Below are 17996 nucleotides of genomic sequence, written 5' to 3'. Positions count from 1 at the left end.
GTAAGTGTACCTGAATTTAGCCTCCCAGGCTTGCCTTTCCTAGTAAGAGGCTGCAGGATGGCCACTATCAGTTTGCTTGGGACAGAATTAGGAAAGGGAGTTGGTTGTGACATACTGAGGGGCTTGGTGCTGGTCATCTTTGCAGTGTCACAAGCACACAGCCTGGCAGCACATCTCCTACTCAGCTCAGAACAAACCTGCCACAGATAACTCCCAACTGATCACTTCTTTCACTGTCTCCCAAACTGATCTAAGGCATTCAGTGCCCACACACAAAGCTTCTGGTAGTTTATTTAAACAGACACACAGGGAGAAAAAAATAAAAACTAATCTTATGAAATCCCCAGAAGCTATCCAGCTTCTTTGGTTGGTGCTTCTGAGTCTAATCACAATAGTCTGCTTTTGTTGTGGGATCTACCACAAGATAATTGGCCTTGACATTGGTTAGAGAACCTCATTTTTGGCATAATATCCAGAACTCCTGTTGCAGTAAATTATTCTGTGGTAGAAGCAGTAACAATGTGGATTTTCTTACTTAAATCAGAAACTAGACATGTTTTTGATATCCTCAAGTCTGATTTCATGTCATTTTGTTTAAAAATTAGGTAATAGATTTCTGGTATAAATTTCAAGTTGGCTGACTGGCTGTCTGCATTCAAAAGAGGCCCCTTGTAACCACAGTAGTCAGGACAAGTGGGGATGCAGATGCTTGGAGGGTCCGGCACACCCGGACCTAGAAACACAGGGGGCTAGCAAACCAGAGTATCATTCTGGACGCATCAGCCAGAGGCAGCTGGAATCAGATTGGGAAAACACTCAGGAAAGGGCTTGAGAGAGACAAGTGGAGTGAGTGAGAACTGTATTCACTGTTAATTGGAAGGAGAATTGAGGAGCTGTGCTTTGCCAGCGAAATAAGAAAACTTCACTCAGGGGTGAAGAAAAGAGACACCTTTTCATTATCAATAAATAGCCTCATGGACAAAAAGCTGATTTTAGAAGCATGTCTTTATAAGTATAAAATTAATTTGGAATAGTAAATAGAATGAAAAAAAAAAAGAAGGCCAGTGAAAGCTTTGTGGGTCTGTAACTCTGAGGGGAAAATATGTTCCCAGCCCGGGATAAATAACCTTTGAGGACAAAATCAGCCAAAGGGAGAAATAAAGTGGGAGAAACCTGTTTATTGCTCACAAGCAGTTGTTCACTTCTACTGCCTGTGTCTCTCTGACCTGGCTGCAAAAGGGGACATGCCGCACTCCCCCTACCCTTGTAATCACTTATTGATACAGAGATAAACTACTTCTCTCCACCCCTTGGAAACACCTATTGATATGGAGATGCACTAAGGCCAGGTGAGAGATTCTAGAAATACTGCACTTTTACCCACAGGGTTATGAATCTATACAACACCAGAGTGTTCTGGAGAAGGAATGAGGGCTTTGGAGTTTGACTGCTGAGGTTCAAACATTGTCTGTACCACCTACTGGGGAAAATTGTTTAACTTCTCTAAGATTCTGTCTTATCATGTATGAAATCAATCAGGTAATAGTACCCATTTCACATGATTGTTTAGAGAATTCAATGAAGCAATACTTTTTAAAGTACTTAAAAAAAAGTCATGCTTTTAACACCAAAAGTACAATGCATTTTCATTGGGCTGATCACATGCTAGAGGATTTATGAAAAAAATACCACCATAGTGCACTTTAGGAAGTAAAGTCATATGTAACAAATACACATCTAAGACTGTGTGATAAGCATCTTCTTTCAGTCCTATTAGTATATAATCTCTTTTGAGCAGAGAATCCCAAATTTAAATTTGAGATCCTTTGTGATTCCTACCCTTCTTCCCACCATGTCCCCTGTGTATCTAGTGATGCATAATAGTTTGCCATAGTCAGGAAGGCTATTGAAGGTGCCATTTTAGTTCCCTGATACTTACTTGAAAATATGAGATACAGAAATTCTACTTAATTAAGTTCCCTTTATCAGAGAGTACATTGAAACAACTCTGCATGTAAATACGATACCTTAATACAATATGTAACAATGCATGTAAACAAAATGAAAAAAACTAAAACAACTCAATAGTGTCTATCATTTTTTGAGTGTTTACTGTACACTAGGTGTTTTAGAACAAACAAATCAGAATATACAAATATATAAATTCTGTATACAAATCACAGAATTTTCTAAATAAGATAAAGAAATTGAATCTTCAAGAGGTCCAATGGCTGCCAAAAATTAAGAAAGAGCAAAGGTTTAAATCCAGGTCTCCGCCTCTGGATTTGCCAAACAACTGAGGAATTGTCCTTACAAGCCTTGCTTTAAAATATGCCTCCTAGCTCTATTCTGCCTCAGTCAAGAGTATGGTGTGCTAGTTGAGGAAGAGCTCCTAGAACCTGAAGGATATAAGGCCCTTGGTTGTGGTGGACGGTGGCATAAAAGGAGCTTTGAAATTGAGAGACTAAGGATCTTGTTCCTGGTACTGTGAGGGGTCCTTTATGAAAGGATCATTTTAGGCTGTGAAATGGAGCTTACAGGTGTGCAGGCAATGACCAGAATCTCTCATTCATTAATCTTCAGTGCTAAGTATTTTATTCTGCTCAGCTTTGGTAATACTTGCTATAAAGCCAGGTATTATTTCTGCTGGATTCATACTCCTTCTTAAGTAACTGTATTAGATAGACTATTAACTCCCTGGGGTTCATCTTTGAAAATTCATCTTCATTAGATGTGGGGTTATTACAAGAGGGAAAGGCAAACAAGAAATTCAAAGATTGCTATTGACTTCTTGAGGGAATGGGGGTGAGATCAATTTTTATAGCTGATTTGGGAAAGACATGCATAACTTTCAAGCCAATAAAATTGTATATATTGCTCAACATTGTTATGCATTTACACTGCTGTTACAACTAGAGGTTCAGTGAGTTAGTTTTTTGCTTTTTTTTTACTTAGCTAAGATGAAATGAATTTATCAATAATATGAAATGGAGTAAAGTTGGCTGTTACCTTGGATTTAACCCTTTCAATTGACAGGTTAAGTATTAGAATTTTGTAGTAATTCTGGTACTAATTAATGTTGAAGTGATATTCATTGGGATACATATAGCTACAACACTGGCTTTTCCCAAAGAACTATGGCCAAATGTACTTCCATTTATTTGAAGCTTATTCAATAATCTACCTGTGAACTAATGAAGAATTATTCAGATACTATAAAATATTAAATTTAGGGCTACTTTTGAGTAATAACATTGAGAAATTATTGAATTGTTACTATATGCTATATACTGTGCTTAGTGAACTATACAGATTATTGAAAATATAACAAATTTACAAGCTAGGTATTGTCATCCTCACTATGGGTTTGAAAAACATAATGTTCAGAGATGTTAAATAATTTGTCCAAAGCCACACAGCTAGTAAATTGCAGAGCTAAGATTTAAACCAGGCTTATGTGAATGTGGAACATATGTCCTTCTCACCATCACACATACCTCTCAATTGGAGCCTACAAATTGTTTAGAGGCTGTGTTGTGTAGTGTGAAGAACATCAGTTCTTGAGCCAGACTGTTTGGGCTCAATGCTAGATTTACTTCTTCCTGACTCTAGGAACTAATGTACAGCAATCCTTATTCCTCTGAACTATCTGCTGGTCCTTGGGAAACCTATTAAAATTCTCTGTACCTCAGTTGCCTCAGATATAGAATGGCGATGACAATAATACAACATTGGACCCTTCTGAAGATTGAATAACTTAGTAAGTGCCTAGAACAGTGTCTGGCCCATAGTAAGCCCCAAATATGAGTAAATAGTATTATTCTAGGAAAATAATTCCACATGCCAAATATTTCATATTACAAGGAGTTACATTCTACTACTTTACTCTATACATGATTTGTACATTTGCCATTTTGATGTTAATCCTAAAGAGGTTGAATCAAACCATATTTACTTATAAATATAACTGATTAGCATAGAATAGCCATACTATTCATCTTCCTCTAGTGAAAGCTGGATTGGATTAGAATCTCTAATAGGTAATGTAGAAGGATTGCTATTATTTCCATTCTTCAGTGCAATCTTTACAAAGATGCGGAACGCACAGTTAATCTCCAAATGAAACAGACTGTGTTGCCTTCGTTTATAGATGCTGTAAAGGTCTGAAGGATCAGCAAACAAGAAGGCTTTGCCAAAATATATATGTTGTTCCTTTGCAATTGGAGAGCTGAATTATACTCCAGAAATATTCTTGTGATTTGGAAACCACACCACAATGGTGGGCTATAGCAGGGTCAGCTTCTACTCTTCCCTTGGGCTGGGAAGGAGGGGGACTTAGCCATCTCTGCTCATATCAGCTGCGTGAGCATACTTTTACAAATATCTACAACTTTTGTTTTGATGTGCACATTCATTATTTGTAAAACCCAATACTTGCCAGCTATTACTGTTTGTGAAATCTGCAGTGTTTGAATTTTGACTTTGCAATTGATCTGTAAAGGAAGGAAAAATGCTCTTTAGGAAAGTAATTTCCGATAGACAAAGCTTGAGCTGGCTGGCTGGATTTTCCATTTTGTTAATTGATTAGTCAGTCCATTGGTAAAGGCCTATTTGAAACCAGCTATGTGCCCAGCACTGTACTAAGTTAATATAGCACATGATACATTCATTCTGTACACAATAGTCAGAGAAGCCAGACACATACATGAATAGATTAGCAAGTTATTGTTTTCTAACCCCCTCACCAAAAGAATGCATTGCATAGTGCTGTACATAAGGTATAATGAAGTACTAATTTTGATTCTATAGACAAAAGCAAGTAAAGTTCAGAGGAGGAAAGTACGATTCATTAGGGCCAACTATAAGCCATTCTTGAGGAAGGAGACTTGAGGTTTGGGTAGGGTCAGGCTGGTGGAAAGTAGGTGTAAAGACTCATATTCCATTGTGAAGGATAGCATGAATACAGGGGCAGGGATATGGAAATGTTCAACACTAAAGAAGGAGACTAGCACAAGAATTTTCCCTGGCAGTAAACATACGTAAGACAGGTAGGAATGTTTTGGAAACACTTGAAATCCAGGCCTCTTCAAGTATAATTAGCTATGCTCACTTAATTGTTTCAGTTTCTTTTATGCTGATAATCACAATGAGATAGCAAGACCAGCATGACAATTAGCTTATGATTTTGCATCCACTGAATCAGTGGTAATTTAGAAGGGGCCTGGGAAGTCATATATGTCAAGCAGCCAGCCATTGTAGGAGTCCTCCCTAAGTTCTGCTTGAGCTCTTCTGAGGCTTGACAGCTCACCACTTCCCAAAGGAGCTAATTTCTTTATGTAACATCTCCTAATGCTAGGAAGCTCTTTCCTCTTAATGAGCCATAATCTGCCTTTCTGCTACCTTGTAGATTGGTTTAGTGCTCTTCTTTGGTCTCTTGTAGAGAAAATCTCTTTGTTATTTATAAAGACAATCATTCAAGCATTTAAAGAGGGTTTATTCACATCCCTTCTCCACCTCCTTCCCTCCCATACATCTAGTCTCATTACATCCTTTCTTCTCTAGAATAGGTTGCCAGACTTTCTGTTTGTCCTCTCATTCACTAGTTCATTCATTCACTTGTTCATTCATTCATTCCATGTATTAAATGTATATTTATTGAGTGCCTCCTATATCCCAGGCACTGTCTAAGCTCTGGGCTCTGTCAGTAAAAATTCCTGTCCTCATGAAGCCTACATTTTGGTAGGGAAGTCAGAAGTCAATTAACCAGTGAATAAATAAATACCAAACAGTAATAAGTGCCCTAGATTAAGTAAAGTAGGGAAAGGGGTAGGGAGTTTCAAAGGACAGAATATAATTTTAAACAGAGTAACTCTAGAAAACCTCACTGAGAAGATGACACTTGAGCAAAGACCTGAGGAGGTGAGGGAGCAGGGTGGGCAGTTACCTGGGAGCAGATGCTAACCAGGCAGAGGGCACTGCAAGTGCTGATGTCTTGAGGAAAGGTTGTGCTCTGCCCATTCAAACACGAACGAGGCCAGAGTGTAGGAGCAGATTAAGATGCAAAGGGTGATAGGTGTCAGAGAGGTAACAGGGGGCCAAATTGTGAAAGGACTTGCTGGCCATTTGAAGACTCCGGCCATGTGAATTTGACTCTGAGTGAGGATGGCCTGAAGGATTATAAGCAGAAGAGTACTGTGGTCTGACTTAGGTTTTAAAAAGATCACTTTATCTACCTTGTTGAACTGTCTAAAGAGACATGGCCTGAAGTAAGGTGTCAGGCTCTTACGATAAAACACATTAGAGTTGATGGTGGCTTGGACCAGGTTTGTAGGGATGGAAATGGCAAGAAGGGGTTGGATTCTGGATATATTTCTGAGAGTGGACCAATAAGATTTGTTGATTGATGGCCATGAGGTCTGAGGGGAATATCGTTATCAAGCAGTGGCCTGAATGGCCAGAAAGATGAAGTAATCATTAACCAAGACCAGGAAGGGCATGAGAGGAGTGGGCACACGGGAAAATGATGAAGACTTCAGTTTTGTGCCTATAAGGTTTAGATGGTATTTTGGCATCCAAATCAAATAAGTTATATATATACATATATATCTGGAATTTAGGAATATAGTGCTAACTAGGAATATAAAATTGAGAGTTGTCAGCACATAAGTAATATTTAGAGCTACAGAATTGGACAAGGTCACCAAGGAAATGAATTTAGGTAGAGGAGGGGTACAAGGACTGAGTCCTTGGGTACTTTTATACTGGGATGTCAAGGCAATGAGGCGGATGCCGCAAAGGGGCTTAGAAGGACACCTGATGACATAGGAAGACGACCAGGAGCGTCTGGTAACTTGGAAGTGAATAAAGTGTTTCAACAAGGAGAAAGTGATCAACTGTTTTAAATACTGCTTATAGCCTAGGTCAGTAAGATAAGGACCAGGCTGACTTTTGAATTTAACAATGTGGAGACCATTGGTAGTATGACCTTTAGAAGCTGTTAGGAGTGTTAGGAGTGATTGATGTGGATTTAAGAAGGAATTGAGTAGAAGAAATGGAAAGAATGAATATACCTTATCTTTCAGAATTTTGCTTTAAAGAAGATCAGAAACATAGAGCAGTAGCTAGAGAGGAATGTGTTTGTTTTTTGTAGACAGAGAAAGTTTTTGTTTTTGTTTTTAAAGAAGGAGAGGTTATGGCATGTTCATGTACTAATGGGAATGATTCAGGAAAGAGGGAAAATTGATAATACAGATGGAAGAGACAGTTGCTGGAGAGAGGTACTTATTAAGCAAGAGCAGATAAATTCAGTGCATAAGTGAAAGGGCTGGCCTTACATTGGATTATGACTTGATTGAAAATGTAGGAAGGTAGAGAATTTGGAGCACAGATAGAGGTAGATAGATAAATGTGATGGTGGGAACTTGTGAAAAGTTTCTTACGGTTCTTCTAATTTCTTCATGAAATGGAAAGCCAGGTTATCAATGGAGAGTGAGGATGAGGGAGGAATTGGATCTTTGAAGTGAGCTGAGAAGGTAAGAAATGACTAGAAGAGTAGAAAGAATGAGCTAGGAAGAAGTACAATACAACGGCTGAACAGCAGCTGAGGCCAGTTTTAAGTTCAAGCTCGTAAATGCAGAGACGAGTCAGCATGGTAATGTGTTTTCTCAAGCCAAGTTCAGCTGTCAGGGAGTAATCACAGAATAAGCAGAGTTAGTTTTGCCAGGAGAGTGCGGAGTGTCTCTGAGAGAGTGATTAACCGCAGAATTTTTACTGGCTAAAGAAGTAAGTGAAGACACAAGGAGGAGGGAGGGGGCAGTAAAAATTGGTTGAAGGATCAAGGAATTGTAGGTCTTCATGAGGGGAGCATTGTTGAACTGGGGTATTAGAGGAAGAAGATGGGAAAGATAAGATATGGTGGTCAGAGGGTGAGATATTTAAAACAGAGATTTGGAAGGGGCTCCAATAGGCAATGACAAGGTTTGCTGTGTGACAAGAGTAAGCAACTAACAGAGGAGGGGCCAGGTCATCACAGTGGGGAGGAGGTCACAAAACCGAGATTGCAAGGTGTTAGAATGATTATCTATATAAATAGTGAATTATCAACAATTACAGCAGGAGTAAGGTTGGAGAGACAGCAACAGTGAGCCAGCAGCTGACATCTTTAAGGAATGAATGGGATGACCAGGCAGGAAGTAGATAGGGTATTAAGTGGGTGATAGAGTCTGTTTCTCTCCATCATCCAGTAGTAGGCTTTTGAATATCATATGTGCCTCACTCAGAAAGTAAGGCTTACAAATGTTTTATTTGTTTTTGTTTGTTTTTAGTGTTCTATTACCAGCTTAACGTCTAAATACCACTAAATTCCTGGAGCCCAGTTTAGAAGAGTTTGATACTAATTCAGATTACTAAGTATTGCTGATACAAGCATGAGCTTGCCTTTCTCACCCTCAAGGACAATTTGTGACATAAAGAAGGGTCAGCTCCTGGTTGTGATACTTGTGTGGCCTTGAGCAAACAAGCTAAACTCACTGTAACTTAATTGGTTGCTTCATTTGTAATAGAAAATAAGATTTCCCTCTCAGGCTTATTACTATGTGGATTAAGGAAGATAATGTGAAAGCATCTAAGTATTATCCCTGGCACATAATAGGAGCTCAATTTGAATTTATCTAATAGATATTTTAATTAAAAGATACTGCAAAAATAGCCATCTGTTCTTTGTAAAAAGAAAATACCCTTTGTGAAAAGGAAGTATACCATTTAATAGTTTCTGTATGCTTTGTAGAGTTTATATTCTAAATTAGCTCGCCAAGTTGCAAAATCTGTAAAATGGGTTAATATTGCAGTAAAAATTTTATTCTACACTCATTATGTGATTAAAGAAACAATATTTTTATTTTAGTTATCCAAATTCAGTAAAAAATTTAATGAGTATTCACTGCCTTGGGCAAGTTAGCATGAAATTTAATTTGTGTTAATTTGCTCCAAATTTAGGAGGTAGAAGCATGCTGTTTTTGAATTTGATCCTATGAGAGGATCTTTTATAAGATCTTTCTGTGCATAGATTTGGATTCCTTTATTATCTTCTTCCTTGAGGCAGTCAAAAATCACCATGAGCATCATAGAAAATGGACCAATGTCAGGTGCTTAGTGTTAGCTGAGTACCACAGGATCTATAGAAATCAGGACTTTTTATGAGATACAGGGAGCATAGTGTATCTGTTTGAATGTCTATAAGACAAAATGTGATGAAATGCAAGTCAGTGACCTAGGTTCAAATTCTGGCTCTGTTGGTTATTGAAAGTGGGGCTTCATGGAAGGCCCTATTTTCTTCATCTGAAAACTGGCATAGTAATACCTTATGAGGTTGCCATGTTAATTGGATGGGGTAGTAAATATGAAAATATTTAATGTATGATGGTAGTCAAAGGCTAAGGAATCATTATTATACCTCCTAGTGACTGGTAAAGGCTGTTACAGGTAGCATGATTAGGGACCTCCCAGAGTGATTCTAGGCCGTTTCCTCATTTCTCCTTCTACCAGGCTGGAAGGCATGCAGGCCTTTTTAAGAAAATTGTACTTGTTCTGGATATGTCAAAGAATAGCTGGTAACTAAGCTACTTCTTTCTAGATTCAGGGTATTTTCCTGTTAGACTGAGGTGAATAGCAAGTGTCAGTGCTAACGCAGAGGGTCAGTAAGAATCCTTCAAGTGATGGGCTGACTGGAAGCCGTGAGTATTAAAAGGTGAAAAGACCTTACAGGGTTTCCCTGACCCCAGCCAGCTTTTATGAATATATGGAAACTGAAGCTCAGAAAGGATAGTTACAGTGACGTTTTGAAATATATTTAAATTGTAGTTGCTGTCCATAAAGATTGAGAAACACTTGGTGAGTACAGCATCCATGAGAATATTGTTTCAGTCAGAGTCTGAGCTGGGTCATACGTCTTTAATTCTTTTGACCAGTTATAATTCCTCAAGGGAATTGAGAGACAGACAGCCACATCTCCTTGCAGAGGTAGGGACTGACCTTTGTAAAGGATCTGGTGAGTTTATTTGAACTAGACTAACATTATGACGGAATACTCTGGTATGACCCGCCTTGGCACCTGCGAGGATCTGAGGCAATGTGTGTCGTTCTGTTAAGCTGCCAAAAGCTCCCACTGGCCTTCACTCCGGACTCCTCCAACCCCAGCTCCGGCTCAGGGATTTGGGAGAAATGACATTCAAGGCAATCCTTTCATAATTAGGAAAATAGAAGCTCCTAAAGGAGTTTCTCTATAAGTTCAGCCACAGAAATAAATAGGCTTTTGCACAGATACCAAAAACATGCTTTGCTACATCTGACTCTGGGACATACTAAGTCCTTTCTCCTCTTGATCTTTCCTCTGTACAGTTCTCAAACCACGGCGAAGACACAGACTACTTAACAGTGTCATTAAAGTATGTCTTATGCCACCAGTCTAATTTTTTTTTTTAGTGTTCTGAGAGGTCTTGAAAAATGATCTCATGTGCAGTTTTGTGGAATAAACTACAGTATTTGTTCCAAATGCCGAATTTTTTCCAAGCTTTTCCATATTTGCAATGTTATGAGAACCCTGCTTTTATGCTGCAAAACTGTTAATACATTGCTCCATTTTATTGCCTAACCCCCAAAGATAGCATCCGGGAGATCTGCAGGCCTCCTCCAGGGAACACCTCTGTCACATTTTGTCTATTTACTTAGAATGTCCAACAGGGCCCCTTTTGGAATGTGTGGGGGATGAATTCCAAAGCCACACAGAAGAACGTATCTCGAGATGTTTCCCCGTTTTATTTTTTGAACCTATACAGGCAGCAGCCTCAGATTCCAATCACCACAGGAACAGGTGTTGTGTATCCCGGTGCTATTACTATGGCAACTACCACGCCCTCACCTCAGATGACGTCTGACTGCTCTAGCACCTCAGCCAGCCCGGAGCCCGGCCTCCCGGTCATCCAGAGCACTTACGGCATGAAGACGGACGGCGGGGGTCTAGCGGCCAGTGAGATGATTAACGGAGAGGATGAAATGGAGATGTACGACGACTATGAAGACGATCCCAAATCAGACTATAGCAGTGAAAATGAAGCCCCCGAAGCCGTCAGTGCCAACTGAGGAGTGCTTGTTTGCCGAATTGAAATACTCTGACATTTCACCTCCCCTCCCCCCACAACAAGTTCTTAAAGAGCCCGCATGCATTTGTGGCTCCACAATTACATCAGCAGAATGGTCTTAATTGTTCCGTAATGTGTGAGACAGATTAAGTTTTCCCTGATTTTTCATGAACTTGAGTTTTTTTTTGTCGTTATTGTTGTTGTTGTTGTTGTTTTTTAAATTTAGGTGAAGACATATTAAATATGAGACACCAGGACTTGAAAACGTATCTCAACCCATAGCTGTCGTACAAGTCTTATATTTTTGTCTTACTTTTTTTTTTCTTTTGGATGTTGATAAAGGTTTAAGTTACTGTTTTAGATGGGGTTAAACATTCTCACTCAGGTATGCTGTGCCAGCCTACAGGTTGTGAATGTGTTTTTATTCTGAATTATTTTAGAAAACAACTGAGAATTTCATATTGTGAAACAGAACAAGTCCACAGCGTGTGCAGCTGCATGTAGAGCATATTCAAAAGGCCTCGGAATTCCATTTTTTCATGTGCAGAGTTAAACTTTGAATGTGCCAAACTTTTTCATAACTTTTGAATCTTAATATTTTGAAAGTCTTAAAGGAGATACTGCAAAGTCTTAGACAATCTTTGGCATCTTAAAATAAAATAGCAAACCACACTTTTTTTTTTTCCAGAAAATGGTGAAGTACTCAGGAATCTGGAGACAAGATATTGTAAGGAATGAACAAGGTTGCCACAGTGCATGTACCCAATCGTGTTTGCCTCTTGACGTGCCATCAGTGCGTGACGTGGCATGATGTCCGCACGCCAGAGCGATCATCCCACCAGATACTGACAGCGTGGTCTTCTCTGCCTGAGACCACCTCTCACTACATCCATTATCCCTTTGCCTTTAACCCTGACATTCAGTCTTAACACATTTTCTCTTAAATAATTTATTCATTCCAGAATGTCAAGGGTCCACTTACTATTTATTAAAAAAAATTGTTGGTGGCATTAATTTAATAATTCTTGTTTTTACCCTCCTTCCCTGAAGAACTTCTCAGCCCTTTTTACCTCCTTCTCCTGCTAGATACAAAAGATGTACATAGTGATTTTATGTCCCCAGAGCATCTGGAAGCATTTCTGAAACAAGATACTATCAAATAACTATATCGTTTTTAAACATGAGTATATACCTGGCTGTGGGGCTGTGTATTTGGATACAAGTGTAGAGTCTTACGTTTCAACAAGTATGTCCCTGAAGTTTGCTAGAACCTTGAATCTCTTGCCAGAATCTCACCTAATTCAGTTCAGCAACAAGTGGTAGGAGCTGCACTGGTGACATTTCCCCTGAATGCCACTCAGCAGCAAGGGTCAATAATGGTGACTGCCAGGTAGGACAGTCCCACAGCCAAACCTGAAGCCCAGGGCTGCGGGCCATGCAGGAGGCCCTCATAGGCAGGCACCTTCTAGGGAGCCGTGGCATCTGGCACACCTAGGGAGTTCTTTGCAAAAATCCCCAGGATGCAAGAAGCTACATGACAGCCTCAAAGCAAAGATAGAGGCAAATAGTCATGACACATTCATAGAACGAGAGAAAATCATAGGGGAGGAGAAGGAGGGGAAATACATTCCCTCTATGGGATGTTCCTACTGTTAACTCGGGGGAGCAGATCACTCCTGGGGCAGCAGATGAGTTCCTCTGGCTCACTCCCTCTCTCTGTGGCCACATGGGAGGCATGCCTACCTGTGAACAAGATCAACTGCACTTGTCACACAAAGATTTCCCTGGGGATGTGCTGATGGGCTGGAGGCAGTGAGGTTTCATTCCCCATCTCCTAACTACAGGTAGCTTGGTGATGCCATTTTGACCTTCCTGAAACCAGGACTGATTGCCTATGGCAGGGGCCTCCTCAAGAGTGGTTCAATGGGAGAATGTCAGCTAATGAGACAGTTAAACTCTCGGGACAACCCAGAATCTGGTCACCAGGACATAGGAACGACCCCATCAGGTTTCTTGAGCCATTTTGTCACTTGGAAGAAAATAGCATACCTTCATATTTATCTAAAGAGTGCTCAAGGTCATACCTAATAGCAATAAGTAGGTCTAGCCAAGATATTATTGGCTATGTCATTAGCTGGGAGTGCTCTCTGTAAGCTGAACAAGGTACTGATAGGAATGTTTTGGTCTTAATATTGGTTGGGGATTGGAACTTTGTTTTTGTACATTTATGTCAAATGAGGAGGAGGTCATTTTTCTCAAAAATTGAGTATTTATTATTGTTTTACTGATTTTCTTTTGATTATATACCTCTCCTCCTCACTTCATTCTCATGCTCTTTCTCTTCCTTGTGTTTCTGCTGTTCCCTCTCCCACTCCTTTTTTATTCTGTTGCATAGGTAGAGTGCTGTATGGCTAGCATTGTATTGTACGTAATTAATTTTGCACAAAGGCAAACATTTAGAATAGCAGGTTAATTTTGTTTGTTTTTATGACCATGCCAAAATAATATTCTGGGCTGGTGGAGAACAAAGGACTGTTCTTTAGGACTGAAACTTGATTTTGCTTGTAGTAAAAAAAAAAAAAAAAAAAAAAAACCCAACAAAAAACACACACACTCACAGATGTTGTTTCGTAAGTGTTATAAGCACTGGATATAAATGGTATTTTTTATCACTTCTGACTAATGTGAAACTGTTGTACGAAAACTACATGAACAAAAGTCATCTGTTTCGACTCGTGTGGGCTTGCCTCACAGTTGCCGGATTTGAGTCATTTTTATGTCTTGTTATTTCATTTATTTATGCAAAATACATGTGTGTATGAACACTTTGTTTTAGCTCCAGCTCAGCCTCTGTACTGGGGTTCAGTTACTTCTAGCGACGTTCTTAAAAATGAAAGGCTATTCAGGAATGATCTGATTGTAAATGTCTCTTTCATTGGGTCAAACAGTGATGCTGTATTTGAATCTAAATTCTGTGCATAAGCAGTTTATTTATTAGCCAAGTTTGGCTCTAAATATCCATGGAAATTAAGAATGACAATCATAGGGATCAGTTCATTTTATTTTCAGTGGGGCTTAAACAAAGATTTTATGACTTTACCATCTCATTTTAGATTTTTCTAATTGTGTAAATATAACATAGAAATAGAATTTATTTTTGGTTCATGAATACTTAGATATAAGTTATGTATTTCTTTTTTGTTCTCTATCCATATATGTTGGTCCAGACTAGAAGTTGACAGTCACTATACCTCATAGGAGTAGTGACTTATCAGCCACAGGGAGAAAGCAGTGTCCCACCGGCAGCTGGGGCTGTGAAGCCTTCACCTGGCTTCTCATGCAGTTTAGGAGCCACTTGCCAGAGACTCAGACTTTTCCTTTTTTTCTTATAGAATGTCAATGAATTGAACATACTAAATTTCCAGTACCATTGAGAGAGAGTCAATTTGCTTCGTGAATCCACATAAATCTTATCAGGTGGTTCTGTGACCATTTAATTACAAGAAGAATAAATGACATTACAAAGGCAAAAACCTGCCTCTGAGATTGGCCACAAATAAAAGTCTCACCATGCCAACCAGAAGAAAGAATGTTGATCAATTTTTGTCAGTGCTTCCTATTTCAAATCGAAGATAAAAATTGTCTCCATTTTGTTCAAGAACTTGCAGGATCAGGATTTTCCTTGTCACTGAGAATAGGCACACTGACTGACAGAAATCCTCTCCTAAAAATTGGACCATATGGAATAGTAAGGAATGAAAGAAAAGCAAGAGGGAAAGAGAGAAAGAAGATGCATGAAAGAAAGAAAGGAAGGAAGAAAAAGGAAGAAAAAGGAAAAGAAAAGAAAAGAAAAGAAAGAAAAAGGAAATAAGGAAAGAGAAAAAATAGATCAATCTGTGGACAGAAGCAGCCAGGCAGGCAATTTCTCTATTTCATGGGCAGATGCGAGGCAGTATCTTTTCCAGGAAGGTACGAAAGCTGTGTTTTCATGTATATTCAGCTCAGTCTTTAGGAGCACATCAGTTTGCTTTGTTTGGTATTTGACCCTCCCCAGCCTTGTCCTCAGGCCTGATTGATTTGCCAGGGTCCTGACACTCCCAGGCCAAGTTCTAAATTCAGGTGTGGGCTCACAGTGCTATTGAGTTTGTCAAATTCTGCCCTCCTCTGAACATGAGCCCCACTGGAGCCTGGAGTGTTTGAAAAGGGTGTGATCACTCTAGGGCTGAAATTAAAGGCTTCTTTCTTTTCCTTATGAAGCCAGGCTGCTTCTTCAGAGCTCACCCTCCCAAGCCAGGAGCTCAGGCGCTAGCTGAAAGCAGGGATTGTTTCCAGGAAGCCCGTCTGCCCCGGTAGGAAGGTGGCCTGGTCACTTGAACACCACAGCTCAGGCTGCTTTTTCTCAATTTCCTCATTTTGCAAAAAGGTGACCTCTACCTACTCATTTGGGAAAAGGAAACAGAGTCAGTAGTTTTAAACCCTCTGAGAAGTCTGTATGAAGTACCAATAGCTGTAGTTCTTATGCAGCTAGAAGAATGTATTGAAATGATTACTGGGTTTTCTTTTATAATGAGAAAATAACAAAAAGGGTTGCTGTAGCCTTGCCTGACTTTGTATCCGTTTGTCTAAGGACTGAGTTGGCACTTAAGCTCACTTCTCAGAGTATAAAATTGTATGACCTCATTTGTCCTTTCACAGAAGCACTTGCATCATTTCCTTAAGTCGTCTGCCCCCTGACATGTTTTCTTCTTTAATAAACAACTTCTATCTGTTATTCCTGCCGATTATGTTCTGTTTCTGATGCCATATACTGTTGAGCGTGACCCTCTGCTACTACCATTGAAAATACTGACACGCAAACACATTTCCTTTCATCCTCATCCCATCTTCTCCTTTGGGGACTGATGGCTTTCCCAAAGTTCATTAACAAGTATTTAGAATGCTGGTACCTTTGGGGCAGGGCAAGAGGTAGGTGGGGGAGTGGGCAGAAAGGTAAGGCTTAATGCAGACACTCTTCTGATTGGTGTCCGTGGCAATCTGAATGCTTGAAGGCAACGCGGTGACAAGTCTTGCTTGGTAGTTTCTTATTCCTGAAGAACCACAGCGTAAAGCGAGGCCTCAGTGCTGGTGCTCTTGGAGTCTGGGGAACGTGCAAATATTTAACTTTTTTGTACGCTGCACATTGTGCATCTGCTCATGTGCATTCTCCCTTTGTCTTCCTTTGTCATGTGTGTTTTTGCTTTTTTGAAAGTGCAGTCTTGTACCTTCTTCAGCTTGTAGCATATTAGAATGCTTAGCATTTATGTTCCTTCATTATTGTATTTGCCATGTAAGATTTTTATTACCTTAGACAAGCTTATAAGCTGTTACTACATAACTTATCTTACTGTAATTCTTTTTTTCCCCCCTGACATTGTACTTTGTTTGTGATGTATATTGTGAGATTGTATTCTATGTTAATTTAATCAGCACAATTCACTGACATGCTGGACTGACATGCTGGCTGCTGTTTCAAAGTGTAAAGTTTGTATAGGGCTGTTGGGACAACTGCAGCTCGGTTGCCAAGGTACTGTGCTTTGGTCCCTCTAGCAACACTGCGGGTGTGGCCCTGGAGATGCTAAGGGTATTTACTACACCCTGGAGCAAACTTTAACTGCAGATTTTCTTTGTAGAAATTCTATGTATAACGCAGGTACCTACTTGGCCCATGGCTGGTAACTATTTGGGCAATTAGAAAAAACAAAAACCATAAAAACTAGTGTCTATTGCTGCTTTGAATATGTTTGAAAGTCTGAAAATGTAAATAGTTTATCAAAAAAAAATCTTGTACAGTCCAGTGTAAAGTTTTTAAATGACCTTAAGGGTTGCCATCACATCTTTCTCACACTCTCCTCTTGAAAATGGGAAAAAAAGTTTGCTAAGGATTAAGGAAATGGAGGGGGGGGGGGGGAAGGAATCTCTTCAGATGTAAAGGAATGCATCATTGTTCTTAGTTCTGTTGCATACACAAACTTTTTTTATTTTGTTGTGCAGTATTGATGTGAGATAAAACTCAACATTGAATAATCTTTCAGTGGTACTTTTCAAAGTCTTCCCCTTCTCTGCCTCATAATTAAGGGAAAAGAAAAAAATTGAAAGACACACTGTCTTTACCTATCCTGGTGTGTGTTGGCACCTTAGCTACTTTTTTTTTTCCTTTTTTGCACAAGGTGCTTTCCTGATATGTTAAATATGCCATCTTTGGGTGATAATGTATATGCCATGCCATGACGGGGGTCTAGGCCCCTCAGGGGGGTGTCTGTAAGAACTGCCTATTTATGCTCATTTACCTCAAGACTGTCCTCTCTACCCTTAATCTAGTCGTCATCACTCCATCTTTTGTACTGCTGTTGACACTTACAAATTAAAGATAAATTTTGTTTTATGACCTCTGTGTATGGCCTGGTCTGTGCCCTGCAAACTGTCCCCACCATGGAGCCTGCAGGCCCCAGGCTCGCCAGCCCTGCCTGCTGCTGGAGCCTGCGGACCTCTCCTGCTCCCTGCCATTGCTTCTGCCTGGCCGGGAGGCTGGCCTCGGAAAACCTTCAAACCCCTTAGCCTGGAAACGCTTGCCTGCCTCTTTTTGCTGTCGAGAGTGCACTGCTGCAGCAGGAAATGCTGGTGGATTTCGACAGTAGGAACAGGATCCACGGTGGACTCTTGTCAAGAGAAGAGGATAAAGAAGGTCACTTCCCGTCTGCCTGACTGCTTCACGGGAATGAAACAGTTTATAAATGCTCCGGGCATCGCCGGGTAGGAACAAATCCCAAGGGCCAGCCTCTCATGTGACACCAATCCAACAAGCCCAGGGGACAAGAATGGGAC

At 39.9% G+C, this 17996-nt stretch overlaps 1 protein-coding gene across 11 annotated transcripts in view; it reads left to right on the top strand.

The window, feature by feature from the left end:
* Positions 1 to 17559, top strand: part of SOX6 (SRY-box transcription factor 6) — a 622190-nt gene extending 604631 nt beyond the window's left edge. For all 11 annotated transcript variants that reach the window (XM_073216253.1, XM_073216252.1, XM_073216255.1 and 8 more), the window contains one exon: positions 10833 to 17559. In XM_073216253.1, the coding sequence (XP_073072354.1) occupies positions 10833 to 11136 (304 nt within the window). In that variant the 3' untranslated portion in view covers positions 11137 to 17559. The remainder of the gene's footprint in view (positions 1 to 10832) is intronic.
* Positions 17560 to 17996: the final 437 nt, after the last annotated feature.

The sequence above is a fragment of the Manis javanica genome, chromosome 11 (assembly GCF_040802235.1).
Source record: "Manis javanica isolate MJ-LG chromosome 11, MJ_LKY, whole genome shotgun sequence".
Lineage (NCBI taxonomy): Eukaryota > Metazoa > Chordata > Mammalia > Pholidota > Manidae > Manis > Manis javanica.
This window is presented reverse-complemented; position numbering and strand designations above follow the sequence as displayed.